The sequence below is a fragment of the Acomys russatus genome, chromosome 17 (genome assembly GCF_903995435.1).
Source record: "Acomys russatus chromosome 17, mAcoRus1.1, whole genome shotgun sequence".
Classification (NCBI taxonomy): domain Eukaryota; kingdom Metazoa; phylum Chordata; class Mammalia; order Rodentia; family Muridae; genus Acomys; species Acomys russatus.
Genome location: NC_067153.1, coordinates 9,095,777 through 9,121,987, shown reverse-complemented (window position 1 = coordinate 9,121,987; position 26,211 = coordinate 9,095,777). Strand labels below are relative to the sequence as shown.

The following is a 26,211-nucleotide window of genomic DNA, read 5'->3' as shown; positions in this document are numbered from 1 at the left end:
CAATGTTTATCCCATCCCTTGTATCCTCCCATTCCTCCCCCCCCCCCCATTTTCCCATTATTCCCCTCCCCTATGACTGTTCCTGAGGGGGATTACGTCTCCCTATATATTCTCATAGGGTATCAAGTCTCTTCTTGGCTACTTGCTGTCCTTCCTCTGAGTGCCACCAGGTCTCCCCCTCCAGGGGACATGGTCAAATGTGAGGCACCAGAGTACGTGAGAAAGTCGTATCACACTCTCCACTCAACTGTGGAGAATATTCTGACCATTGGCTAGATCTGGGAAGGGGTTTAAAGTTTACCTCCTGTATTGTCCTTGGCTGGTGCCTTAGTTTGAGCGGGGCCCCTGGGCCCAAATCTGCCTATCATATTGTTCTACTTGTAGATTTCTAGGACCCTCTGTATCCTTTTATTTTGCTGTTCTCCCATGCGTCTCTCATTTAGAGTCCCAATAGGATGCCTTCCCCTCTGTCCCAGTTTCCTGATAAGTGAAGGTTTTCGTGGGACATGCCCCTTGGGCTAGTATGCAGATATAAGTGAGTATATACCATTTGATTCTTTCTGCTTCTGGGTTAACTCACTCATTATGATCATTTCTAGCTCAATCCATTTATCCACAAATTTCGGGAATTCCTTGTTTTTAATAGCTGAGTAGTATTCCATAGTGTATATGTACCACAGTTTCTTTATCCACTCTTCTACTGAGGGACACTTAGGCTGTTTCCATGTTCTGGCTATTATGAATAAGGCTGCTATGAACATGGTTGAGCAAATTTTCTTGTTGTGTGCTGGAGCATCTTCTGGGTATATTCCAAGGAGTGGAATAGCTGGGTCTTGAGGAAGCCCTATTCCCATTTTTCTGAGATAGCACCAGATAGATTTCCAAAGTGGCTGTACTAGTTTGCATTCCCACCAGCAATGAAGGAGTGTTCCTCTCTCCCCACATCCTCGCCAGCATGTGGTGTCGCTTGAATTTTTGATCTTAGCCATTCTGATGGGTGTAAGATGGAATCTCAGAGTTGCTTTGATTTGCATTTCCCTGATGACTAAGGAGGTTGAGCATTTCTTTAAGTGTTTCTCAGCCATTTGATACTCCTCTGTTGAGAATTCTCTGTTTAGTTCCAAGCCCCATTTCTCAATTGGGTTATTCAGTTTGGTGGTGTTTATAGTGTTAAAAACTTGAGAAGTTCTGGATAGTTGATTAGTGAATTTGGTTAGAGTGGTAAGTGAAGGGACAGCCACTCAAAGTGTACCATCAAAACCTACAAAGACAAAGAAGAAATAGTGCATGATGTTTACATGGATACTGAAAGTTAATATCAAAAAACACACCTGTGGAATCTGACAGCTAATGAGACTGGAGCCTTTGCTGCTTGGCGCCATTTGGGCAAAGTATTCAGAGGATTCTGGAAGCCCTAACACAGTGCAGAGCCCCAGGACCTTCAGTAAGCAGAGCTTCCCCCCCCCATCCCCACAACATCATACCTTCTAATACAAGTCTATAAAACTAAATAACATGATTAGCTGAGTATTACAAAACCAAAACCCTGGTGATTCATCAGTGACCAAGTCCCTCTAAAAACAGTTTACTCCAGTCAAGAAAGATTGATAGTGACCAACTTTTTAGGAAGTAGGCATGAGAATTAAAAGATGGTTTAGCTGGGGACTTTTCTAGGGTTTCCATGAACCTTTATGAGTAAAGAAAAGAAGTAGCGGGGCTCTAGACTGAAGAAACAAAATGTCCCATAAATGGCAAGAGAACCATAATAGTTCTTAAAATTTTGGAATTTCAATTAAAGAATAGACATTTGAATGGCTGTCCTTTGGCTTCTGTGTTTCAAAATAATGTTGACGTTAAGTTACATCATCTGTCCAAAAATCTATTCTTCAGTTGCCTGTTCTTTGGGCCTAGTATTTTGCTTAGTCTTTCAAATAATATTAGACTCTACAGACTATCAATAACTTAATCTCACTGCCCTTGGGGATTATTAATTGGCCGTGTCTCCATCTCACCACAAATACAAATTTTACTCCAGACACTTGCCTATCAAGGCATATTTGTCTAGTTTAGATTCAGTCACTCACCTAACCCGTGTTTACTGAGGTCCCAGGTTACACAGTTTCTTTGAAAGCTAATGGCTTGTGGATTAATTTACATTTATTTATTTACTTGTTACCTGGGCGTGGGGGAGAAGAAGGAAGACGTCAGTGACTTTATTGGCAATTTTTTTCTTTGACTTTATATTTATTTTGTACTGAATAATAATAAGGGCTTCATCCTTATTTAGCACTGGTACCCACGAGTTGCTCTCATACTCTCATCTCTTAGCTAGCTGAACTACACACTATCAGCTGCCTTTGTCTTTCTACTCACATACTCTTTTCCTCCCGATCTTGGGAACCTTTGCTTCTACTTACAGCGTTGTACCTGCGAGTATCGATCATTGTGATACCATTATCTCTCCTGGACGTTTATTCATTGACTTTGATTCATACATTTTCTTAGCATTTTCTCACATATACAGTTTTAGGCTTTGGGGAAGAAGGAATAGATAAAACATGGTTTCTCCAACATGTGAAAAGTGTTACTAAAGGCTCACGGAGCCTTTTCCAGCAGAGGTGACTAGCCCAAGACTCCACACCAACAAACAAACCTTCTGTTCTTTAACAAAGAGTATGAAGCTGTTGGAACAGACTCAAAAATTCAATGCTTGAGTTCCAAAGGAAATTACCCAATAGAATGGCCACTGGTATGTGATATAGGTCCCTTCATAAAATTTGATGCTTTCATTTCTCATTTGGGCTGAAGTAGTCATTTTAGTGGGGTGTTTTATGAGTTATTTCCTTAAGTCTTTCTCTGTTGGCAGCCATAGACCAATTCTATACTCCTTAAAGCAGTGCCCAAATACAATGTGAACAAACCATTAGATCATTAATATTGGCTAAATGTCAAATCATGAAAAATAATGACCTTGGGTCTTGAATTCTAAAAGATAATTGTGTTATTAGAGTTAGGGTGTTACACCATATAGACCATCTCTTGAGATAACTAAAATTTAACCTCCAAACAATCTGAAAACTTAGTTCATACTGACTCAAATAAATAGTTATTGAGTGCTGATTATGTATGTGGAATGTAAGAGTTCACAAAGAATAAAAATTTCCCCGTCTAGTCAAACAGTGGGAAAAAACTTTGTTGTGTAGGGATAAGGACACAACTTCAATCCCTGGCATCCATGTAAAACCTGAGAGTGGCAGAGCTTCAGTAAATCTCTGGTTGTGGATGAAGTTTGAGCAATTCTAGGTGAACTAATAAAATACCACATTTCAGATATCATTATAGAAACAATTTAAAATGTCATTTTTCTAGAACTAATTTAATAGTATTAACAAAGCCTAATGTAAAAGTCAAAGTCATCCTTATGGTATGATGAACATACATTTTTATTTTATGAAAATGTAAAGTATTTTATCTTCAAATACAGAAAAGGAATGAGAACGTACTAAGATTGTTGATATCTCCAAATCAATGATTCCTGTAACACACTCAGCTATAGGGAATTTAGTCTTTCTTCTCTTTTATTGATGTTAAATAACCTTAAAACACAGTTATGCTCAATTTTCACAAACCATGTAGAAAAACTCCTCATCCCCCACGTCTTCCACAACACATTTGTAATGACTTTTTTTTTTTTTCATTTATAAAACTTTGTCCTTCAGTATTCATTATTTATGGAACTCCTCAAGACAACTTCATAATGTTAAAAAGAAAAGAAAGAAGAAAGGAAAGAAAGAAATGCCTGTGGATATAAGGACAGGGTATAAAATATTTTGAGGGATTGTGCTGGCTTATTAAAGTGGTAGCTGTAGGTTTCCCTCCAAGTTCCATGACTTTATTGGCCATGGGCAGTTGGCTAGGTTTCCAGTATTAGGCATGACTTTATTCTTGTGCAGCAGGCCTCAAGTACAATTAGAGAACTGTTGGTCACCACACGGTACACATGCCACTGTTGTGGCCCCTTGGGCCTATCATGTCCTATTGGTCATGGTTGTGGCTCTTAGGCATCACAGCTTGGTAGGACTCTTGATTGCTCCTCTCCTTTAGCAGCTTACTTGGCACCTTCTGGCACTAGGAAGGCTAGTCCTCAGTGGGGAGGCTTTTAGGTCAACTCTAAAAGCCTCAGTTCAGGTGTATCTGGGCCTTGTGTCTGAGTGCATGGTGTCTTCAGCAACTGGAATGTGTCTTCCACGTCCAGTGATGGGATGGGGACAATCACTGGCAAATTAATAGCCTATATTAATAAATTAATAGTCTCTTGGACTACCCTGACCAAAAACTTAAAATAGAGCTTCTCATACCTCTCAGTTTTTTTTATTAATTTATTCATATTACATCTCAATGGTTATCCCATCCCTTGTATTTTTTTTTGTCAGCATAACCTGATTTTATTTATTTTTTTTCAGTTTTTTGTGTTAATTTATGTATATTTATATTATAAGTGCTTTCAGAAAGTAATTAATAATAATATTCCTTGTGACTTTATCAGAGATTCTTTCTATTATTTTACCTCTTCTTTCTTCAATATTTATCTTTCTCCTCTTTCCATGTCTAGATCCCCTTTGTTCTCTTTTTTACCGCTTTCCCCAGAAGATCCCATGTATTCTGTCAATGTCTCCTATTGCTCCTCCACCTTTTAACCCTAAAATGCTCCCTTTTTTTAAACTTTCCTGGCTTCTGGAATCACTCCGGGTTATTTACTCAAATCTGAAGATTTGGAGCTAGGAAGCTCAAATGAGAATGTATGTGGTTTGTCTTTCTGGGTCTGGGGTACCTCACTCAATATGATCTTTTTTAGCTCTATCCATTTACCTATAAAGTTCTGACTTCATTTTTTATAGTGAAATAAAATTTCATAGCATATATATGCAACATTTTCGTTATCTGCTAGTCTGTTGAAAAACATGTATGTTACTTTCATTTCCTAGCTGTTATAAATAGTTGTAAACAGAACAGCAATGAACATGATCAAGCAATTATCTGTGGAAGATGTTGATTCCTTTGGGCATATACCCAAGAGACATATACCTGGGTCACCTGATAATTTTTTTTGCATTTTATGAAGATTTTTTATTTTATGAGTGGTTTTTTTTTTCTTGAGTGGATGATTTTGTTTGTTTGCTTGCTTGCCTTTTTTTGATTATTTGTTTGTTTGTTTTTTCAAGACAGGGTTTCTCTGTGTACTGTTGTCTGTCCTGGACTCGCTTTCTAACCCAGGCTGGCCTTGAACTCAGAGATCTGCCTGCCGCTGCCGCTGCCTCTGCCTCTGCCTCTGCCGCTGCCTCTGCCTCCTCAAATGCTGGGGTTACAGGCGTGGCCACCATGCCCATGTTTTTAACTTTGTGTTTATTTTTTTGTGATTGTTTCCTGATGCATGTCAGTCCCACTCATTTTCATGGTCCCTCATATCTGCCCTTCACCCTTGCAACCTCCCCATCAAAATTAAACACACAGAGAAAGAACAACAACAACAAAAACATACAAGACATCTCATTATGGATTGTGTGGTTTGTCACAATGTGTCCCACAGTATACCCCTCTATCCCAAACCCTTCCCTTGCAAATGCTCATTGCAATGAGTCATTGGTCTGGTTCAAGATATCTGGCCTCTGTGACATCATCAATACTAGATCCTCACTGGACCTCCTTCCAGTTGTCCCGCTGTTGCCCTGTGTCATGGAGAGCCTGCAGCTTTGAAACAGCAGGATTGACCTTGTTACAAGCCCCACCCATTACCAGATGATATAGATTTTGAGGTGGGCCAATTCAGAGACCTGGAACTGGGACTAGGTAGTAGCTCAGTTGGTCAGATTGCTGGCTTTCCCTTATCCACACCAACAGGGTGTGCTCTCCAGCATTGTTTCAGCTAGGCCACCCATGCTGCCATAGGAAAGGGGTGGGGTCAACATCCACTGAATGAGAATTCTTCCCGCCCCCCCCCCACACCTTCTCTTCTAGTATTTGTTTTAGAATTTTTGTTGATATTTGCAATTCTGACTGAGATAAAATGAAATCTCAAAGTTGTTTTGCATTTCTTTAATGTTTAGGAACAGTGAATATTTTTCATATATTTCTTAACTATCTTTTTTTTTTTCTATTGAGTACTCTCTGTTTTAGTCACAGATACACTTTGAATAGGTCATATGTGTTTTGACTTTTAAAAATTCTTTATGTTTTAGACATTTACCCTGTGTCAGGTGGTCTGGCATTGGTCTATATAACCACAGAGAAGTATAGTCTTTGGTCTTCATCAAGGACATTTCTCTTTACAATAGATGGAGACAATCACAGAAAATTATAATCAATCAAAATACAGACTAGTGAAGCCCAGTAGCAAGTGATAGATCTACACCATAATGCTTGTCTATAAGGCTCAGCAGTCATTGAGGAAGAGGGTCCAGGAAGACTGTAAGAGCCAGAGGGACAGGGAGTTTTCTGTCAGGTTGTGTCTCCTGAGAATTTCAGAAGCTATACCCATGAAACCTCACCAATATCACTTTGTAAACATTTCCTGAACAAGGAAGACACCAACAAACATGTCAACATGGGTAGGGGAAAGCCTGGTGGGATTCAACAGTACACACAGAACTACATACATCGAAAGAACACTGAGAGCAGGAGAAACAGTCTTCCCCAGGGGAGAGCACAACACTTGGTAATCCATTCCCTATGGACAGCTTTGGTAATATACACATATAATAACACTGTATAGAATGGCCAGATAATATTTATGTATTTAGGAATGCACGCGCGCGCGTGCGCACACACACACACACACACACACACACACACACACACACACAGTGCAAACAGAGGTCATGAATTTAAAATCCAGCAAGGAGATGTATATGGAAGGATTTGGAGTGAGAAAAGAGAAATGGGAAATGATTTAATTATATTATAATACTAATAAAAAACCCTTTATAAACAGAAATATCTTTCCTTCCCAGAAGTCTAAAATAAAACAAACATCATTTCTCTATGTAATTCATCAAGAGAAATGTTGACTTTATTCTCAGCAGAGGATGGTATCTGTATTATTGAGCTGTGATACTGAGGCCTGTTCTAACAGTCTTCCTTGCTGATGATACCCTGCCCGTTCATTGAGTGTATTGGCTGGGGAAGATGCTCAACTTGAAACAATTGTGGGCTACAGTGGCAGAGTCAGTGGACCGATTAACAAACTCTGTTTGATTGGGTCACTTCTACCAGGCTGTGAAAAAGTACAGGGTGGGGCAGTGCTATCTTCATTTTCTTCAAGTAACTGTGAGAAAAACAAACTCCTTTCATGTGGTGATAGGGTGAGACCTTGATGCAAAAATAAAAAGGTAAATCAATCAATCAATCAATAAATAAATGTACCTAAGACCTTAAGGATTTATAGTTCACACTCTTTATTGTTTAAAAGTCAAGGCTAAGCATCAATTTGTCATACATACATGTCATTTTGCTTTGGATAATAAAACAGACCCTTAGCATCTTAAAACAGTGAAGACATGGAAGAAATGGAAGTCTCTTTAGTGGATAAAATTAGAGAGAAACTAGGCTTATGGGACTGGTGTCCCTGTTCCAAATAAAAGTAAGTGGTGTTGGTGAGAAAGCTTAGTGGGTAAAGATGCTTGTGTGTGTGTGTGTGTGTGTGTGTGTGTGTGTGTGAGAGAGAGAGAGAGAGAGAGAGAGAGAGAGAGAGAGAGAGAGAGAGAGAGAGAGAGAGAGAGAGAGAGAGAGAGAGAGGGGAGAGAAATTCATTGAAGCTATTATATGATGTAAAAAGTCTCTTGGAAGCCTGCTGTCCTGTAATAGAATGTACCATTGTCATGTATTCACTAAGAAATGTAATAACGGCATCATTCCACTTGTTGAAATTTCTGAACCTGAAGGGAGCACTATGTTTTTCATACAGATAACTAGAGAGCTGTGACTAATTTCAGTGTATACCCAAAGGACTCATTTTCCCACCACATAGTAATTGGGGGGAAAAAAAAGCAAATGCTGATATATTTTACAGTGACTAGCAGTGTGGTACTCACAAACATTTTTTTCTTAGTTACGAAAAAATATAGACCCAAACTACAAGTGAAATACCGTTATAGTTTGCATCCTTATTATTTCCCTAATTAAGGAAAACTGTGTCTGTGGTCACATACTGTTGTCTCCTTTGGAGCATCCTTCTTTTCTGTTGACTGCCCCTCGCTCACATTTTCCTGCTTCATTATTTCAGTCCCTCTAAATGTTTTTCTCTTAAAGATCATTTCAGTTTAATCTCCTAAAATACCATCCTTCATGCCAGCCAGTTCTTCCCTGGTTGAACAAAGAAATAAGTGCTTAGGATTCCCTTGGAGTTATTTTAGATGAAGAGTCATCCTTAGTGGCTCACACTTCCAGATCTATTTCATTATCATCAACAGCTGAGACTGTCTTGATTTTTATTTTCCAAACCACTGTGACTCTATTACTTACATAGCAATGTAGATAGAGTGAGTCCCTGGGCATAGGGCTATTCTTTGCCCTAGATTCCTCCAGGATCCTTGTAGGACTCCACAGAATCACAGCTGTTCTTACTGGTAAATTTCTTAAGATAATTTTGGGAAATGTTAATTTTATGAAAATTTACCCCTGTCTCCCAATGCAAAGGAATGAGTAGGAAAACACAGTGTCTCTTCTCACGTCTTGAGCTGCCCCTCTGTAACATACTAAGGACATGGTCATGGAGGAGATGAAGACCACATCAGGAACATTATTAATGCATCTCATCTCACTCAGGGAAAAATTCATTACAATCAACATACTGGTCTCATCTACTTTTTATGAAATACCATATATGACTCTGTGAATGATGTGTTTTTTGTGAGTGTCTGTATATGTGAGTATAGGCATGCATGTGCGGAGATCAGAGGCAGTCTTGCGTATCATTTCTGGCCTTCAGCCATGTTTGAGACAGTGCCCTATCATTCACTTCTGCCTACAAATGGGAGGCCTCCCAACCTGTGTGCTTCTGGTGATTTTCTGTTGCTTCTTCCAAGCTCACTAGAGCAGTTCTCAGATGACAGGCAACACGGCCGTGCTCTATTCTGTGTGCATTCTTTTCATGCCAACTCAGGTCTTCACGCGTTCATAGGAAGTACTTCACTTGTGAAGCCACCTTCCCAGCCCGAATCTACTTCCAAGTTACTCCACACTATAAGCTGCTATTTATACTGGCCCTTTATGGATCATTTGCCTTTTCTTCTTGGTTTAGTAGTTTGCCAGTTGATCAAGACCTTAACAAAATATTTATCTTACTTTCTTTAAAAAAAAAGAAAGATGAAAATTTACCTTAAGTATGATTTTTCTTTGAATTAGTTTCCTAATCTCCACTGGCTATGCACACAGCACAAATGAACCATTCACTAAAAACAGAAGAGCTAACAGGAAATTAGACATAGCCTTTCTTAGTCTGTGATCATGGTTTTGTATTTTGGAAAACTGAAAAACTCAGACAAAATAGAGTTGGGAAGATTAAAAGGAAGTGAGCCTGACACCGGACATAACTATTCCCTCAGAGGAAGGGTAGGGATAGCTGTTGCAAATTTCACTCTCACTTCAGCACATATTCCTGCATGCATACTGAGAGACATCAAGGCTCTCTCAAACATCCATAGAGCATTCATAGAGCAACTTCCAGGTATTGCTAGAAAACAATATGTGATGCCTGGGAAAGTGGTAATAAAAGAACATCTAGAAGGATCACTGTAAATAAATAGGTAAAGTGCAATGCAATTTCAAATTTCATTTATACATGAGGAAAGGTGACTTTGAAAGATACAAAATGGACAACAATGATTCCTTGTAAAGTAAGACAATGGAGAGATGGGTAGTTAGGAGCATTCACTCCTTTTGTAGAAACCTGGTTTGGTTCCCAGAACAGATATGGTGGTACAGAACTGTCTGTAAGTCCATTCCCAGAGGGTCTGATATCCCCTTCTGATCTCCTCAGGCACCAGGCGCACAGACATGCATGCAAGCAAGATTTACATACGCATAAAATAAAACTAAGTATTTAAAGGAGAGAGAAAGAGGAAGGGAAAAAGGGAGGGACTTTAGTTATGACTAATTTTTGTTTAAAATTCTATAAGGATGTATTCAGCTATTACAAATATACATAAAATAGATAATATGTTGGGACGGAAAAGACAAAAAGTTCACAATACCAAGGATAGGGTTTGGATTTATTTCCGGGATTAACTTGTGGGACATTTATTTTGCCTCTCAGAGTTTGAAAACAGAAGCTTAAGTGTGATCATGCAATGTTAGAAGATCAGGGTTAGAAACTCTTTGGGCTGCTCTGAACTGGAAATTCCTTTAATCACGGACACCAGCCAAATGCAATGGGATTTAATTGTACATTTTACTCTTGCTTAAAAATATGCAAAAAAAATTTCCAAACATGAAACAGTAGTATTATTTCCTGAAACAAAAATTACTAATCATCATAAAATAAAGAGAAAATATTATACCGTACACATATCTAGGTGCAAACACAAGTCACATGTATTTATATGTCTCTAAATTTATTTTACCCTTATTACTACTGTCTCCTATCTTGGCAGCGGTGGTCAAGATTCTAGGAGACTCTCACACATGCAGATATTAATCATCACTGGCCTTGTGTGCGTATGATTTAAAGAAGTAGAGATTCAAAGTTTGGAAGAAAACATGGCTAGGTGCTGTAAGTGAGAATTCATGTTGAGAGAGAGGAAGGGAGAAGGTCAACTGCCGATTGTGATGACTGTAGTGCAGATGCTTGGAGCCCTGGAGTCAAATGAAGGATCTGGGCAAGCTCACATCCCCCAGGTAGTGAAAGGTAAAGGACCAGACAGAATAACCACCAGACAGGAAGCTGTACCAAGCACATTCTGTGATTTCCCATGGTTTTCATGGATAATATGTAGATAGCCAGCAAATCTGTAGTAATAGTAGATGGACATTAAAAAAACCAATTTCTTGGCTGATGATTTGCTGCACACACTCACATCATTAGAAAGCCATGGGCCCAAATTCTTGAAAACTACATGTAAGAAATGTTTCTAGAGAGTAAGGTGAGGTCTTTAAAGAGTGTCGTTTTAAAGATCAAGCAACTGCTGGGGATTTGAATGTACTGTTTGTTAAGTCACTAGAAACTAATCTCCCTGACACAGAAGTAGAGCATGTGACCTCCGTCAAAAGGCCTAAGGGGCGATACAAAATAAGACATACAATGTGTGCAGAATAAACCTTTCTTTTTGCTGTTTGTAGGTTGGGGTCACCTTCATCGTTTCTATAAGCTGTACCAAACCCAGCGTCTGTCACCAAGACTCAGTATTCATACTTGCACTGATATAAAAAATGGTTAGCATAAATGCAGTATGAGATATTAATGAAATTGTCCGCTGTTTCTGTTTGGTAACAGCTAAAAGAGTAAATTCTTTTTCGTGTGTGTGAGTCCTGCATTACCAGAGAAACACACGGGTTCTTGTATGTACAGCAAGCAGCAACACCCACCACAGACCAACAACAGGAAATTGTACCCTTTTATAATTTAGAACCCATGGCCCCATAATCTTTACCCCTCTCACCCTCCTTTCTCCCTCTCTATCTCCCTCTTTCTTTCCTTCTTTTATCTTTTGACTTTTGGTTCAGAAAGTGATTTGTTGGAAAAGCTGAGTTCAAAGAGAAGAGGGAAAAGAAGTTAAACATTCAACAAACTGTCTTGCAGGTCATGTTGTCTGCCAAATGGCTGATCTTTCGTTCTGTTTCACTGCAGGTTATATTTAAAGGGTCACACGGGGACAGCAGGCAAACAGAGCAGCCTGATCTTACACGGTGCTGATTTCAGCACAAAGGATGCGGATAATGACAACTGTATGTGCAAATGCGCCCTCATGCTAACAGGAGGTAAGTCTCAGAGGCCTTTCCCTAAGCTGGCTTTCATTGGTTTGAGGTTTGAGGTTTGAGTTTCTTATCGTTGAGAAAAGAGTCTGATCATCTGGTCAGGAATCTGAAGAGCAAGTCCCCAGAGATCACTTAGCTCTGCACAGGAGTTTATCCTGTTCCTGAGTACATTGCTGGCATACTCAAAACCTTGCCCCCTCCCCCATCTGTGATGGGAATGGCCTAATTCTCTGAATTCTCTGGCAGCTTGAAGTAGTAGGTACTATACCTTTAAGGTAATCTGTAGTTTGCTCTTAGTGGTATACAGAGTGTTACATCTTACCAAATGCTTTACAATTACGTAGTCATGCTTATTGATGATTGTTTCACATTGATTAAAGACAAAAGGGAGATATTTATTTAAACCTAAAATCACACATTCAAACCAGCTTGACCATGGTTTTGAAAAACATTTTAGGAGTCACCATTAAATAGCATTGTACTACTATATAAGAAAGTCAATACTTTTTGTACAATTTCAAGTCTTTTACAGCATGTTGAGTATGTCAAAGAGAAACTCCAGATTGCTACTACAATAACATTTACCTAGCACTCGATAATCACCTTCTCATCCAAGAAAGAGCAGCAGTGTTCTCTGAGTCTCAGAGTCTCTGGTAGGCAAAATAGATCCTTCTAGATTCAGATATATTCTTTTTCTTACGTTTTCTTTTTGTTTTCCATTGTAACAACTTGTACTGACTTCTTCTCTTGAAGAATGCTATAAACTTTGCATGTTAAAATGCCTTTGTACTTACCTTATTGTTGATTCATATAAAATATGAACTATTAAAATGCATATAAAATGTATATAAAAGACAAATACAAAACGTCTTCCAGAAGTTGTTACAGTGATTGGTTGACGTGTAGGAAACCAGAGCCTACAGACCACTGATGAGGAACAGGAATAGGGCAGGTCCTCTCAGAGAAGGGGCTAGCACCACCCACAATTGTGAAGGCAAGCTCTACGTTAATGACTTTTTTTTGTTTTCTCAAAATTGTAATTTTTTCTCGTAGAAGAGTAGGCATCCTTACCATAAGCCATTAAGACGTTCTTACTGTGTTACAGTGGAAAAATCTTTTCCACGTTAGTAGGGAGAGAAACTGCCCTTCCTCTAATGTGATTCATAGGAACCCAGTGGAAAATATGGTACATGGTGAATTAATGTAATTTTTCAATCCTTGAAATTGCTCTCAAACTTTAAATCCAGCAAAATGAAACTTTAACTTAGAGTTTCTGTAACCCATTACCAAGAAACCGGAAAAAATATAGGTTTTGGAGTGCTCTTTCCTGGAGGTGGCCCTTGTGGCCATCCTCCTGCCTCCTTATCACTGTCAAGTCACAGCCTTGAAACCCATTTTCCCTACAGTGACACTATTTCAACACAAGGACAGCATGACACGAATCTGCTTCTGTGACTCACTACCATACTTTAGCTCCAAATATGTCACTTGGGCATCATAATTTGATCTCATTAGGCATATATAAGTTACTTGAATGTAACTTTATGATTTGCACCCAAGGAACAACACTACAAATCTCAGAATTGTTTTAAGATGAGACTTGCATCAACCTTCTGGTTGTATAAATAAAACTATTGGTAACTTTATATACAAAGGCTTGAATGTTAAAGTTCCATGCCATTTGAGTGTTGAGATAAGCTTCATATTCTCCATGTGTATTTTGACAGATATATTTTCTAGTAAATTCTGTACTTGAACAACCAACAGTGATATCTCTCAAATGTGTCCTCAGAAGTGCATCCTCAGTGTTCATGTTCCTATCAGGAAAATGCAAACAAGGAACCAAGAAGGAAGTACACCTCTTGGTTGTTGAGAAACTACCGCTGCCTAGAGTTTTGATCTCACTTCTGCCTCGTGACTGAACTCTCTCTCCGATTCTTTCATCCATAATTAATCTTGGACTTGCTTCTCACTTGCTAATAGACACATACATTGGGAAGAGAAAATTTCCCCTTATGTCTTGGGCTGGACTAGACTAAGTAAATGTGTTTTTGTAATAAACATCATTACACTATCAAATATCCTTTTGAAGCAAATCCGGGTCTTGTAAAGCCATTCAAACTGAAAGGCTAAGCTGTGGAATTTACAGAGCTGAGAACTGGAAATCGTAGGCATGATTGTCAGTGGCTGTCCAAGTCTCTGGAGCGTGGCCTGGAACGTATATCCTGCAGATCTACTACCCACCACTGCCTGTCCCCCACCAAGTTTCCCCTTAGAAATTAGACCATTCCATTGTCTAATGACTTTTCCTTCCCTTCTCTTTATAAATTGTGTTTGAGCTCCCAGTTCATGCATGATAGTGTTTCATTTAAGCAGTGAAACTCTTCACAGTTTGAAAGTGAGAACTCATGGGGCTTGTCATCTGCTAAAATGTTTCAAGGTTGAAGTAAGATGTATCACTCACTTAATGTCCTACAGAGTTTCCTTGGAGAACATGGAGGGTTTTGAGCTGAAGGTGGTGTTTGTGCCATTAGCACCCTCAGCTGTCAAAGACTGGAACCAAAAGATGACCTTAACTGAAAGCAGACTGTATTGCAGACAGATCCAAAACAGACAGCATTTTCTTCTTTCCTAATCTCCTTAGTTTTTCTACCAACTTAACACATATTTAATAAGTACATTTTATTTGAGTAAAGGACTGGATAGATTAGAGTTCATCTCAATAAAAAAAGAGGTTGCCAGAAAAATAATGCACAAAGAATGGCACAATTTTGAACCATAATAGTTTTATAGATAAAATATAAAATATGATTTTGATAGAATTATAAGGAACAAGAAAGAAACTTTAGATGGCATCAAGGAGTCAGTCACTAGAGTGACTAGGAGGGTGGTGACTTCTCACTATGGATATCTGCAAGAACTAAAGAAAAATCTACCCTTGGAATATACCTAGAAGATGCTCCAGCACACAACAAGAAACTTTTCTCAACCATGTTCTTAGCAGCCTTATTCATAATAGCCAGAACATGGAAACAGCCTAAGTGTCCCTCAGTAGAAGAATGGATAAAGAAACTGTGGTACATATACACTATGGAATATTACTCAGCTATTAAACACAAGGAATTCCTGAAATTTGTGGACAAATGGATTGAGCTAGAAATGATCATAATGAGTGAGTTAACCCAGAAGCAGAAAGACTCAAATGGTATATACTCACTTATATCTGCATACTAGCCCAAGGGACATGTCCCATGAAAGCCTTCACTTACCAGGAAAGTGGGACAGAGGGGAGGACATCCTACTGGGACTCTAGATGAGAGATGAGAGAAGCATGGGAGAATAGCAAAGTAGAAGAATCCAGAAGGTCCTAGAAACCTACAAAAAGAACATTATGATAGGCAGATTTGGGCCCATGGGTCCCGCTCAAGCTATGGCACCAGCCAAGGACAATACAGGCCGTAAACTTTAAACCTGTACCCAGACCTAGCCAATGGACAGGACATTCTCCACAGTTGAGTGGAGAGTGGGATATGACTTTCTCACGTACTCTGGTGCCTCATATTTGACCATGTCCCCTGGAGGGGGAGACCTGGTGGCACTCAGAGGAAGGACAGCAGGTTGCCAAGAAGAGACTTGATACCCTATGAGCATATAAAGGGGGAGGAAGTCCCCCTCAGGCACAGTCATAGGGGAGGGGAGTAAGGGGAAAATGGGAGGGAGGGAAGAATGGGAGGATACAAGGGATGGGATAACTATTGAGATGTAACAAGAATAAATTAAAAAAAATAAAGAATTTAGTTATTATCTTCCTGTATTGTGGGCATAGTAAAAATAGCCTCAGCCTTTCTTGTTATGTTTGTATTGTTCCATGTAGTCATTGTAGTGCTAATAGGGAAAAACAAATGATAGCATTTTTCCACACATTGGTGATAATTCATATGCTCAGTGTTGTTGTGTTGAAGGTAAGCACACCATGGGCTGAGATAGTATCATGCATTTGCAAGTGCAGGAGCAGACAGCACAATGTTTTATAGCATCTCATAAGTATGTAGATTTATTCTCTTACCAGGAATCCAGTAATTCTTTCACTCAGTTTACATATGGAATATTTTTATGTTCTTTACAAATTTTACAATATCAGAACATATAGTTCAATATCAATATTGCCACATAAAGCTTTTACTGGAATGACTTTTCAAATGAGCACTAAATAGAATGATTTATCAGCAGAGAATTACAAGCCAGATATATCTGTGTTGTGTAATTGCTGTTGACCTTATGAAGTGGTCTCAGATTTTACCATAGGGTTCCCCCCTATATAAAGGGTGGGACTCCTTTATATCTGCCTGTAATGGGGGGGGGAGGCAGTGATGAGGAGATGGGAAACACTTCCTTTGTCCATCTGGACACTTTTCTGTGCACACTTAAGCCCAAAGAGAGTGCTCAGCCTCATTATAACTGATCAGTCGTGAGTACTACTTAATACTTAGAAAAGAAGATGTGCCATGTTGTGCTGTGCATGCTTTTGTTTGTATTTTTTTACTGCACTTAAAATGCTTGTACAAAAAAATTCTTCTGAATCCAAAACCAAGAAAATAAAGAGCTTCTCCTCTCTTAGACTGTCACTTTCAAAGTAAACTTATCATCAGCGAGGGCACAGTCTTTGGTACTAAATCAAGAATCTCCAAAATAAACTGTTGTAAAAATCAGTCTAAACCTCAGTTACTAAACTTGAGTTGTTTAATCAATCTACGTATCAAATAATTATATAAACATTTTTTTATCCAAGAGTTTGTAACAAAATAGAATTATTAGAAGTTGCTAAAAACAAAAATCAGACAAACATGGCTTTCTTTACTTTTCTTATGTAAGTTTTGTTTCAATGTGATTTCCATATTTAGTATATAATAAAAAATGTGACCTAACCTTCATCAGAAAGAATCTGCTGTGGTAGAAACTGTACCCTCCTTTCCCACACATAAACCATGTCAGCTGACAGACAAGGCTTTCTAAAGCTAAAAGGGTTATTTTTCAGTTCCATCCTAAAAGAGTAGATAAAGCGATACACATACTTTTTTTTTTTTTACTACATCCTAGGACTTACCAGATGCTAGCAGCAGTTGATAAATGTTTACTATGCTCGTGCTCCAACCATGACAAAGATGAACAGAAAACAAAACAAGAACAAAACAAACCTAGCTGCTCCTTCAAGTAATGAGTGATGAGAAAGTGACAGGATCCCTGAGGAAATATAGTCAAGTTGGCATTATTAAGTCAGGAGGAGCTGGGCAAAGTTTTATGAGATGGCTGGCAGTCCTTACATTGTATGTTTCAGTGTGAATAAGAAACCCCACACTGGTATACGAAATCTACGTCGAATTACATCATCTTAAATTTAGTACAAACTGTACTTGCCCAGAAAGGATGTCCCTTGTATTCTGTGTGTCACCTAGCACCATATCCCCAGATCCCATTAGGGTGTGGCACACAACATGAGCTCAGTGAACATAGGTTTCTTCTGAGACTGTAGAAGGGCACTCACACACAAATGACCCACACATGATCCTCATGAAAAGGCAGACAAATAATAAAGCATTCCTACTCCTCTTGTATAAAGTTGTATCTAAAGCATGCAATTACATGTACGTATTAACAAAGACAAATGTGGAATCCAAGGATGGCTAAATACCGTAAGTTGGTACCAGCCTCTAAGAATTACAAAACACAAGAAGAATGGCCTCCAGGATTGGAAAAGTTTTATTTTTAGGCTTCAGACTTTTGAATAAAGTTGAACTTCCCAAGCTTAATCCTTAGAATTGCATTTCTATTTTTCCAGTATATAGTATATTTCTTTCAAAAATATCGAGGAGAATCACTCACAAGTTTGGATGAGTGGACACTAGAACTATAATCTACCATAGGTGGTAGGTAGCACACAGTCAGAATGTTTGGTGCATATGTTTGTCCAGTTATAGTTTGGACTAAATTTAAGACATGAGTAGAAATAAAAGTAACCCATGCAGATTTTGTGTACTGGGTTATCTGTGTGGTTCTTCTCATAGCTTTTTGCATATAGCATGATTATACTGATGATAAAATGCCAAAACCACAGGAAAGTAGTTTACTAAATGCGACAAATGACCAAACACCTTGTTTTATTTGAATTATAATTTATAATCCAGCAAATATTTATCCAGCTTTGATTGTCTCATAGACTTTTTGCATTAGGCTAAATGCTCTGTATTTCATGATTCAGATGCGGATTATGAAACCCTTTTGATTGGGGAAAATATGGACCTTACTAACTCCTTTCGTGAGATCTGAGATACAGAAAAGTGAGATCATTTTCCTGTGTTCACAGAACTAGTGTCAGACGCAAGAGCTGCACACATGTAGTCAACCCCAGACATCACCACCCTATTCTCGCTCCTGCCTCTGTTGGGAATGAAGGCATTCAGAGAAAATGAAAGACTTGTATTTGAATGTTGGACGAATATTTCCACAAGCCATTCCTCACTTAGTGTGCTTAAAGGTGAACCGAAGTCCATAGGCAGGGAAAGACAGTACGAGCGCATGTACAAGATTTAAATAAATTTAATATTACTGGCCAGAATAAGCAACATTTTATCTTTGAGCTAGACAGAGAGAGAGAGAGAGAGAGAGAGAGAGAGAGAGAGAGAGAGAGAGAGAGAGAGAGAGAGAGAGAAACACACACACACACACACACACACACACACACAGCCTTGCCCTGAGGGGATGGAGTAAGAGATGAGAGAAGGAAGAAGATGGACCTCTGAAAATGCTCTTTGCTTCCCATACATGAGAATTCTGCAGCTGGGCCCTGCAGCCGGCCATGCAGAGGGTGAAGGGTATCATTCAGAAAGTCAGCATGCAGCTTCTGTGTTATGATCTCGGGGATACCAACAGCACCCAGCTCTCTGGCTCGGCCTCACCGCATCCTCACTGATGAAGAGGAAAGTCTTACTTTCTGAGACAGGAAGATCACATGTGTTCACAGTGAGTGGGAGAAAACCACAGATATAGGTTTTCCCTTTGCTGTAGTTTACCTTCTAAAATGGAGTGCTGAAAGACATTTTGTTTAGCATCAGAGGACTGTGAGAGTTAGGTTCCCTTACTTTCAAATAAATTTGAACTTCCTGGGTAGAAAGTTTAGAATCCAACTTCTATTTTCTGGGCACTGTTTCATTTATTAGTGATAAAATGTGAATTTTCTGCTTCAAAGATAAAAGGGTCAAATAATTGTAAAGCCCTGGGAAGCCTGAGATACTTATTACAAAACTAACTTTTAATGAGTTAAGTGTAAATGAATTAGAAACATGCGTCTCAGATTTCTTATTAAAATATACATGAGGTTACAGGTTATAATGAAAAATACTTGGCAAAGCTTATGAGAAGAGCTGCCAACCTTCAAACATTTGAGACATTTTATCATTTTCCCACTGACAAATGGAAGCTGCTTTCTTCTGTCCTCTACTTGCCTCACTGAGTTCTTTTGAGCCTGCAGTGCCTTTCCCAGGACACTATGCAGTGTGCGTGGCTATGTGTGTTGTTTGTGCTTGACAGTTCATGTAGTCATGATACGCATGTGTGGGGGTGTGTGGGGGTACAGGTGTAGGCCAGAAGTCAGTGTGCCGATGTCTTTCCTTGGTCACTTTGCACCTTTATTTCTTTGAGACAAAGTCTCTCACTGGAGCTGGCTGTCTCCACTCCACTAGTGCTGGTGTGTCTTGCTTTGACTGGGGGCTCAGAGCATCTGAAATCTGAAATCGGGTCTTCTTGTTCTCTGGCAGGCACGTCACTGACTGCGTCATTTCCTCATCTCCCAGTTCACATTGTAATGCGTTACCTTTCATTACTCCACAGAACGCACAGGCCAAAGTATGGAGTTGGTGATTTCTCATTCCTGTGTGCTACAGTTCAGGCACCCCCACACCTTGTTGATTCACACTCAGCTGTGTCTCTGCAGGTATTCCCTCAGAGTGCCCTGCAGGCAACCAGTGTGTTGCACACAAGCTACGAAATTCAGGAACTTGACGTGGAGCTGCTACACATTTACCATGCTTTACACCATCAGGATATATACATTGAAAAAGTCTGGTCATGCTGAGCAACTTTGGTAAAAAGATAGAAAGTGGAAAAAAGAATAGTAGAAATGTTTGACAAAAAGAAATACCTCCATTGCTTAGATTGTTTTACTGCATATATCAAAATCTTGCTGCATGAAAATAACCACTTCCTCTACATCAAATCTCTGAATATTTTATGAAGAAACTGAAATTTTCTTGGAAGATATTTATGCTTTGCTTATCATATCAAAACCACCAATTCAATTCATGGACACGATGTTTTATACTAGGGTCACAATGAACTATACTCATTTGAATATTAGTTATGCCTATATTTTTTTCTAACAGCCCAACTTGAGCAGCTAAGGCAAAGCATTGTCACCCACGATTTTTATCTTCAATCCTGCACCAGAGGGCACATGGAGCATCTGGATTTTCTGTCCATACTCTGACCCTTACCACTGCATGTCTAAGTGGCACTAAGTACCTAGAGAAAATTGTACAGGCTATCGTGGGCAGTGAATCATCTTATTTGGTTCTAATTGGGCTGCAGTGTAATCGCTCAGACATAGCCCATGTATTCTGCATGTTACCTTAGAAGAGTTCTTAAAATTCTCTGACCACTGATGTCTCCACTGTGGCTCTGGTCATCACACTCTGTAAGGCCATTTGGAGAACAAAGTAAGAGACCAAATCTAAGCATCTTTAGGTACTAGGTGATATACATTAACTAAGAAGCAAATACCAAATATTATTATTGTTTCTTAGGATTACCCGGCTGTTAACTGATGAGATCAATAGCAATCAAGATTTTCTCTCTAGCAGTCCTGCTCTCTCTTGGCCCCCCACAGCTCAGAGAAAGTTTCCCAAACATAGTAACTGATTCTGTGTTCTCTCTTCTATTTGTTTTCCCCAAATCTCCTCCCCACTGGCACTCAGCAAGTCCAGCTGCTGGCAGACAGTCTTCTGCTTTTCCAGGGCACACACTGTATTTAGATTTGCTTTCAGGGGCCAATAATTCATGATCCTGGATCCAATTCAAATGGTAAATGAATAAATTTTTGAAGCTTCTTGGGCAATTAGAGTCTCTAGCCTATTTATTTATAAAACAATTTTATTCTACAAGTTTTAATAGCTATCGTCTAATTTTTTTTTAACAATTTTTATCAGTACAAATGCCCTGAAGTCAGGAAGGTTGTTGTAGTAAACTCCTTATCCTCTCTGTCTATGAATTAGACAGAACTTGTGTCTCAGTTGTGTGAAATTGATTCTAGACTTGATTTTATCCCTCATCATGCTGGTTCATATGCTGAGACTGCCTTTGGCCGACCATATAGAATATGGGTTTTCCCAGGTTGACCAAACATTTAGGCTGGCAGATGCTTCCTTTGGTTAAATACAAATTCCATTGCTAGAGAATACCTTACTTGTTCACCCGGTAGACAAGCAGGCTGACTAAATCATAAATGTTTCCACAGAGATTGTTCAGCCTTCGGAGACTATTCTTCACCGTCCTTTCCCGAAGGTCTCTTTTTCACTGTTTGCCGCCTACAGTTCGGTTCTGTTAGCCTGCAAATGATGGACTGGGCCCCCTCCATCTTCTTAATGGAATTTGCAGCTGCTATAAGAGTCCTCACATATCTTCCCCTAGCTGCCTCCTTTTCTTATTTCCAACCTCAAGAAACACCACCTTCTTCCAACACTACTAAAAGTTGTTTTCTCCTTCATAGCCACTTATTTCCTTCATGGTGCTCCTGACCATGGTCAGCAATGGCCTTACCACGTTTTGTTCATGTTTCTCACTCTGAATGCAAAAATCGTGGCAGTCACATTGACTACAGCAGAACAACTTTTGAATGGGGTGGGGGAGGGGAGCTAAATACGGTTAAGACCAAATATTTCATTCAAAGGTATCTACTAAAGCAGTGATGTAGTGAACTAAATCACTTCATAAAGTGAGCTAGTTTGTCAGAGCCAGCGAATGAGAAGCGTTTAGCCTCTCCATGGGCATTTGCTTATGAAGCCCTGTTGAGTAGAGTACTAAGTGTTTACCTTTATGGTAATGAACAAAAGCCTGGGTTATTTTATTTGGCAATCTTCTGGACTTCAGGTGACTATTTTTCATGGTGACAGTATCCCAGCATTGACTTTTTTTTCCTTTTTGCTATCTCCAAAAAGCAGTCATCACAATCACTTGTTTCACTCATTAGATAAAGTGCACAAGATAGATTTGCCTTACCATCTCACAGGATGCACGTGTTCTGTTCTGTCTCTTACCTAAGCTCAGCATCCCGTGACTGCATCCTTCAGCCTCTCCCTTCATCGCCAGTTTCCAGACTTTTTTCTAGAACTGCTGTGACTTTCTATGAACAAGAAAAAGTTTACATTTTAGCATGAGTTTCTGAATGCGACTCAAGAGATGGCACTCAATCCTCACTGCTTTCCGTAATGCTTTGGAGGCAAGGAGGCACAGTGGCGAGGCTGAAGGACTGAGTAAGGTGAAAGGGACAGTAGAGTCTCAGGAATCACACAGGAGGAGGAAAGCTAAAGCACAGCAGCAATGAAGTTGAACTTCATTTTAGAGTTTCAGCTTGGCCCTAAAAGGGAATTTTCTGGGTAAATCAACTCCTTAAAATAGAATATCCTCTGCAATATAAATCCTGTGTTTTTACTAGAAATAATATTCACCAAGTACCGGGGAATTAATTACAAGGAAGGAGAGATGGAATCATGTGATTCCTCCTTTTGTGCCAAACAAAGGCTTTCTTGTCCCTCATATCTGGACGGTGTTAACATTCAAGCTGTGTACATACAACATGGAACACAGGACCCTACATAATCCATCAGACACATCTTACTCCTTCTTAGATGGACTGGTGACAAATGCAGCTTGTTATGCCCCTGGTGGGAATTTCCAAACACACCCTGGCTGCATTAACCTTCTCGAGTTGAAAGCAGAGAGAACTAGTGTTACTTCGTTTAATTTTTCTAAAGTTTCTGCAAGACAGTGCTCATGTTACCATCAGACAGCAGCTGGACAGCTTTCTCTTTCTTTAGCTATTAGTCCCTTAGGTACGGTTCTGCAATCAAATAGAGGTCAAGTGTATCCAAATAAAAATACTCTAGAATGTCTCTGGCATAACTCGCTCCCTGAAGACTTCAATGGTGTTACTTCAGGAGAAAAGAACTATGATTTATCGGAAAAGTTTAAAACTTCAGTTCATCAAGAAGACAGAGCTAGCTTGTTCAGTTATTCTAATATACTGTGTAAGCACTGGGCTGCCACGTCAATTTTTTTTTTTTTTTGCATAGTTTTTCTTTCACTGTATTTAAAAAACAATTTCACCAATTGTAGATGAAATGTTGCTAAATATGAACTTTATGGCCACTATGGGAAACATTTTCATGTTGCTATAAATTATAGACAGGCTAGATTCAACTTGAGTATCATAGGCACTCTATTAACCAATTAAATTCAGGGTCAATTCTTAACAAAATCGTGAAGTTAATAGGAAATGTTTTCCTTACCTTTTGAGGAATGACTTTACTAATATAGTGATAATTATTCTCTTTTCAGTTACAGCTTTAAGGTGCAATTCTACTTTTATATTGGGCCTGATTTTATCTTAAAATCTAAGCTTAGAAACTCTGCATAATTACAGCAGAAGTGCGTGCCAGCACTGTCACACTGAAAGTGGGTATGCATGAGTGTCCTTCCTTCTGATGACTTGTATGGGTTCTGAAAGTGTGATTTGGAACACTTCTGCCGGGAGGATATCCTTTCAGTGCTTCCTGTTCGCAAATAATCAGAACGAGTGTGAACCGTCGCTCATAGACCATATGACTGTTATTTTTCAAATATTAGGCCTGATGTGCTTCTTCTAATTCTTCTCATGATTCCTACCATTGACTCACGTTTCAGGTTGGTGGTTTGATGCATGTGGCCCCTCCAATCTAAATGGAATGTTCTACACTGCGGGGCAGAATCATGGAAAACTCAATGGGATAAAGTGGCACTACTTCAAAGGGCCCAGTTACTCCCTGCGTTCTACAACCATGATGATCCGGCCCTCGGACTTTTGAAAGCACTGTGCCAGTATGAGAAAACTGCAAAGACATCTGGGGATGCTCCCAGGGGGGAAAGCTTTCTGGAAGCTTCAGAAAGAAACAGCATTGATTCCCTTCCAGCAGCAAGTGGTTATGTGACGTCACCAGGGTTCTTGACTATGGATTTGGAGCCTATTGACTTCAAGAGAGTCTGCGCTTGGTTCACCGTGTTTATGCGGAGAGAACGCCACCCGTTGCCATGCTTTGAAAAGGGAGAAACTGCTCAGCTCGCAGCTCTTTGAAGTGCTACTGGATCAGATTTTTGAACCTCTAACTCACAGGGGATAAATGCAACTCGTTTCATGGAAAAGCAAAAATAATAATTAATAATAATAATAATAGCAGTAAAAAGAACATATATGAAAACCTGGGAACAAAGTCTGACAGAATCAGTTGAAGATGGATTGTGGAGGTGAAGTGGTGTCATTCTAGGAAATCCTGCTAACAGATAATGCTGACGTCACTGCACAAATCAGTACAGCCTTGTCCTCTGAGTTTGCGAAAAGTTAGTGGTCGTCAGAAGCCCATTCCCACTACCATATTTGCTAGTTGATTTCAGTTTTCTCACATTCAAGTGTAAATTTCATCCTCGTAAGCCATGATACAATACAGTATGGGAAATAGCAGTGAGGCCTAGAAAGGTGCTCAGGGACTCTGAGTTTAGAAGCATACAGTTCTCAAAAGACATAAAACAAAGTCAAGATTGGATATAACAGGTGAAAATTACTCTCATGCTACAGCATTCATTTGCATTAAAACTGACTGACACACAAGTGTGTTTAGAGCCTATTTAAAGAATGGGAACTTTATCATCCAGTTCATAAAGCAATATGCATGCACTTAATCTTCTCATTGATAGGCATCTAACAGAGCATCACTCACTTGGAGCCCTTGAGTACAGCCCAGTGTACAGATCTTCTTTCACGCGTTTGTGTATGTATGGCATCATTATTTTCAATATTTCTTGGTCTTCAATTCTTCGTCCAGATTTTTCATGCTAATTTAATGTTTCTTAATTAACTGCAATGTACTTAGTAAATGCATCCTGCTTCAGTTTTCTTTTTATAAAAGTTACCCTTTGAAGTCTACAAAGAATGGAAGACTTTTAAATATCGTTGTACATAGTATGTTACACCCATCTGTGTTAAAACTCAATACCTGTTTATTCTGGAATATACAATGCTGTCATCAACTGATGATTATAAATTGTTCAAAGGCGATTACTATACCACTTGATGAAATATATTACTCTTCATATTCTTTCTCCAGATTCTGTTTCTTCAAGAAATATCTGCCTTATAAAATAATATTAGGCAAAAAATTGACATAACTTCTTATATATGAGATATATAAAAAATCACAGGCATTTGACTAGGAAATTTCTGAGTGTCATCTTCTAGAAGTGCCTTAGTTAAGATGTCCCATGGCATAAGCTATTGAAGTGACGCTTTGGACACAGGCTTTTGTGATAACTTGATGTTACTGCAATCTTTTATCAAGACATGCTCTCTGTCATTAGAAAGCAATTTAATCAAACGTGATTTACTATGAAATGAGAAAACTAAATGCGGTCATTAGTCCCGCTTTCTCAGAAAAGGATGGTTTTCTATGACATACAAGTATCAAAATATCAGTCTTGATAACTGCATCCAATGATGCCTTAGTGGCTTTCCTCCAATTGGGAGAATGAAGCTGTTTATGCTTTTAATGGTGTTTAATGTTTACCACCACAGCTTTCTTGTATTTATAGGTCTGCATAAAATGCCATTTTGCCTTACAAGTGGTGTGAAAAGACATTGCAGAATTTTCCTAATGTTAGTGACTCCTGCACAGCTCTCCAGCCTATCCCTCCAAAATCCTTGTTTTCACTTCAGTTGAGGAAAATGAGTATTTTTGTCTTTGTGGTTGTTGTTGTTGTTGTTGTTTTCCCCACAGATGTCCTAAAGCCAATCATGCATAAGGTATGCTGTTTTTCAATTAATATTACAAAAAGGAAGAGAAGCAATGATGAAAAGGCATGGTATTCACGGTTCTGCTATGTGGGTTTGAA

At 39.1% G+C, this 26,211-nt stretch overlaps 1 protein-coding gene across 1 annotated transcript in view; it reads left to right on the top strand.

Moving 5' to 3' along the window:
* The window catches only part of Angpt1 (angiopoietin 1), a 251,103-nt gene extending 226,655 nt beyond the window's left edge, over nt 1–24,448 (top strand). Inside the window, exons 8-9 of the mRNA XM_051159533.1 lie at nt 11,840–11,970; nt 23,977–24,448. Coding sequence (XP_051015490.1) covers nt 11,840–11,970; nt 23,977–24,137 — 292 coding nt within the window. The 3' untranslated portion in view covers nt 24,138–24,448. The remainder of the gene's footprint in view (nt 1–11,839; nt 11,971–23,976) is intronic.
* Nucleotides 24,449–26,211: the final 1,763 nt, after the last annotated feature.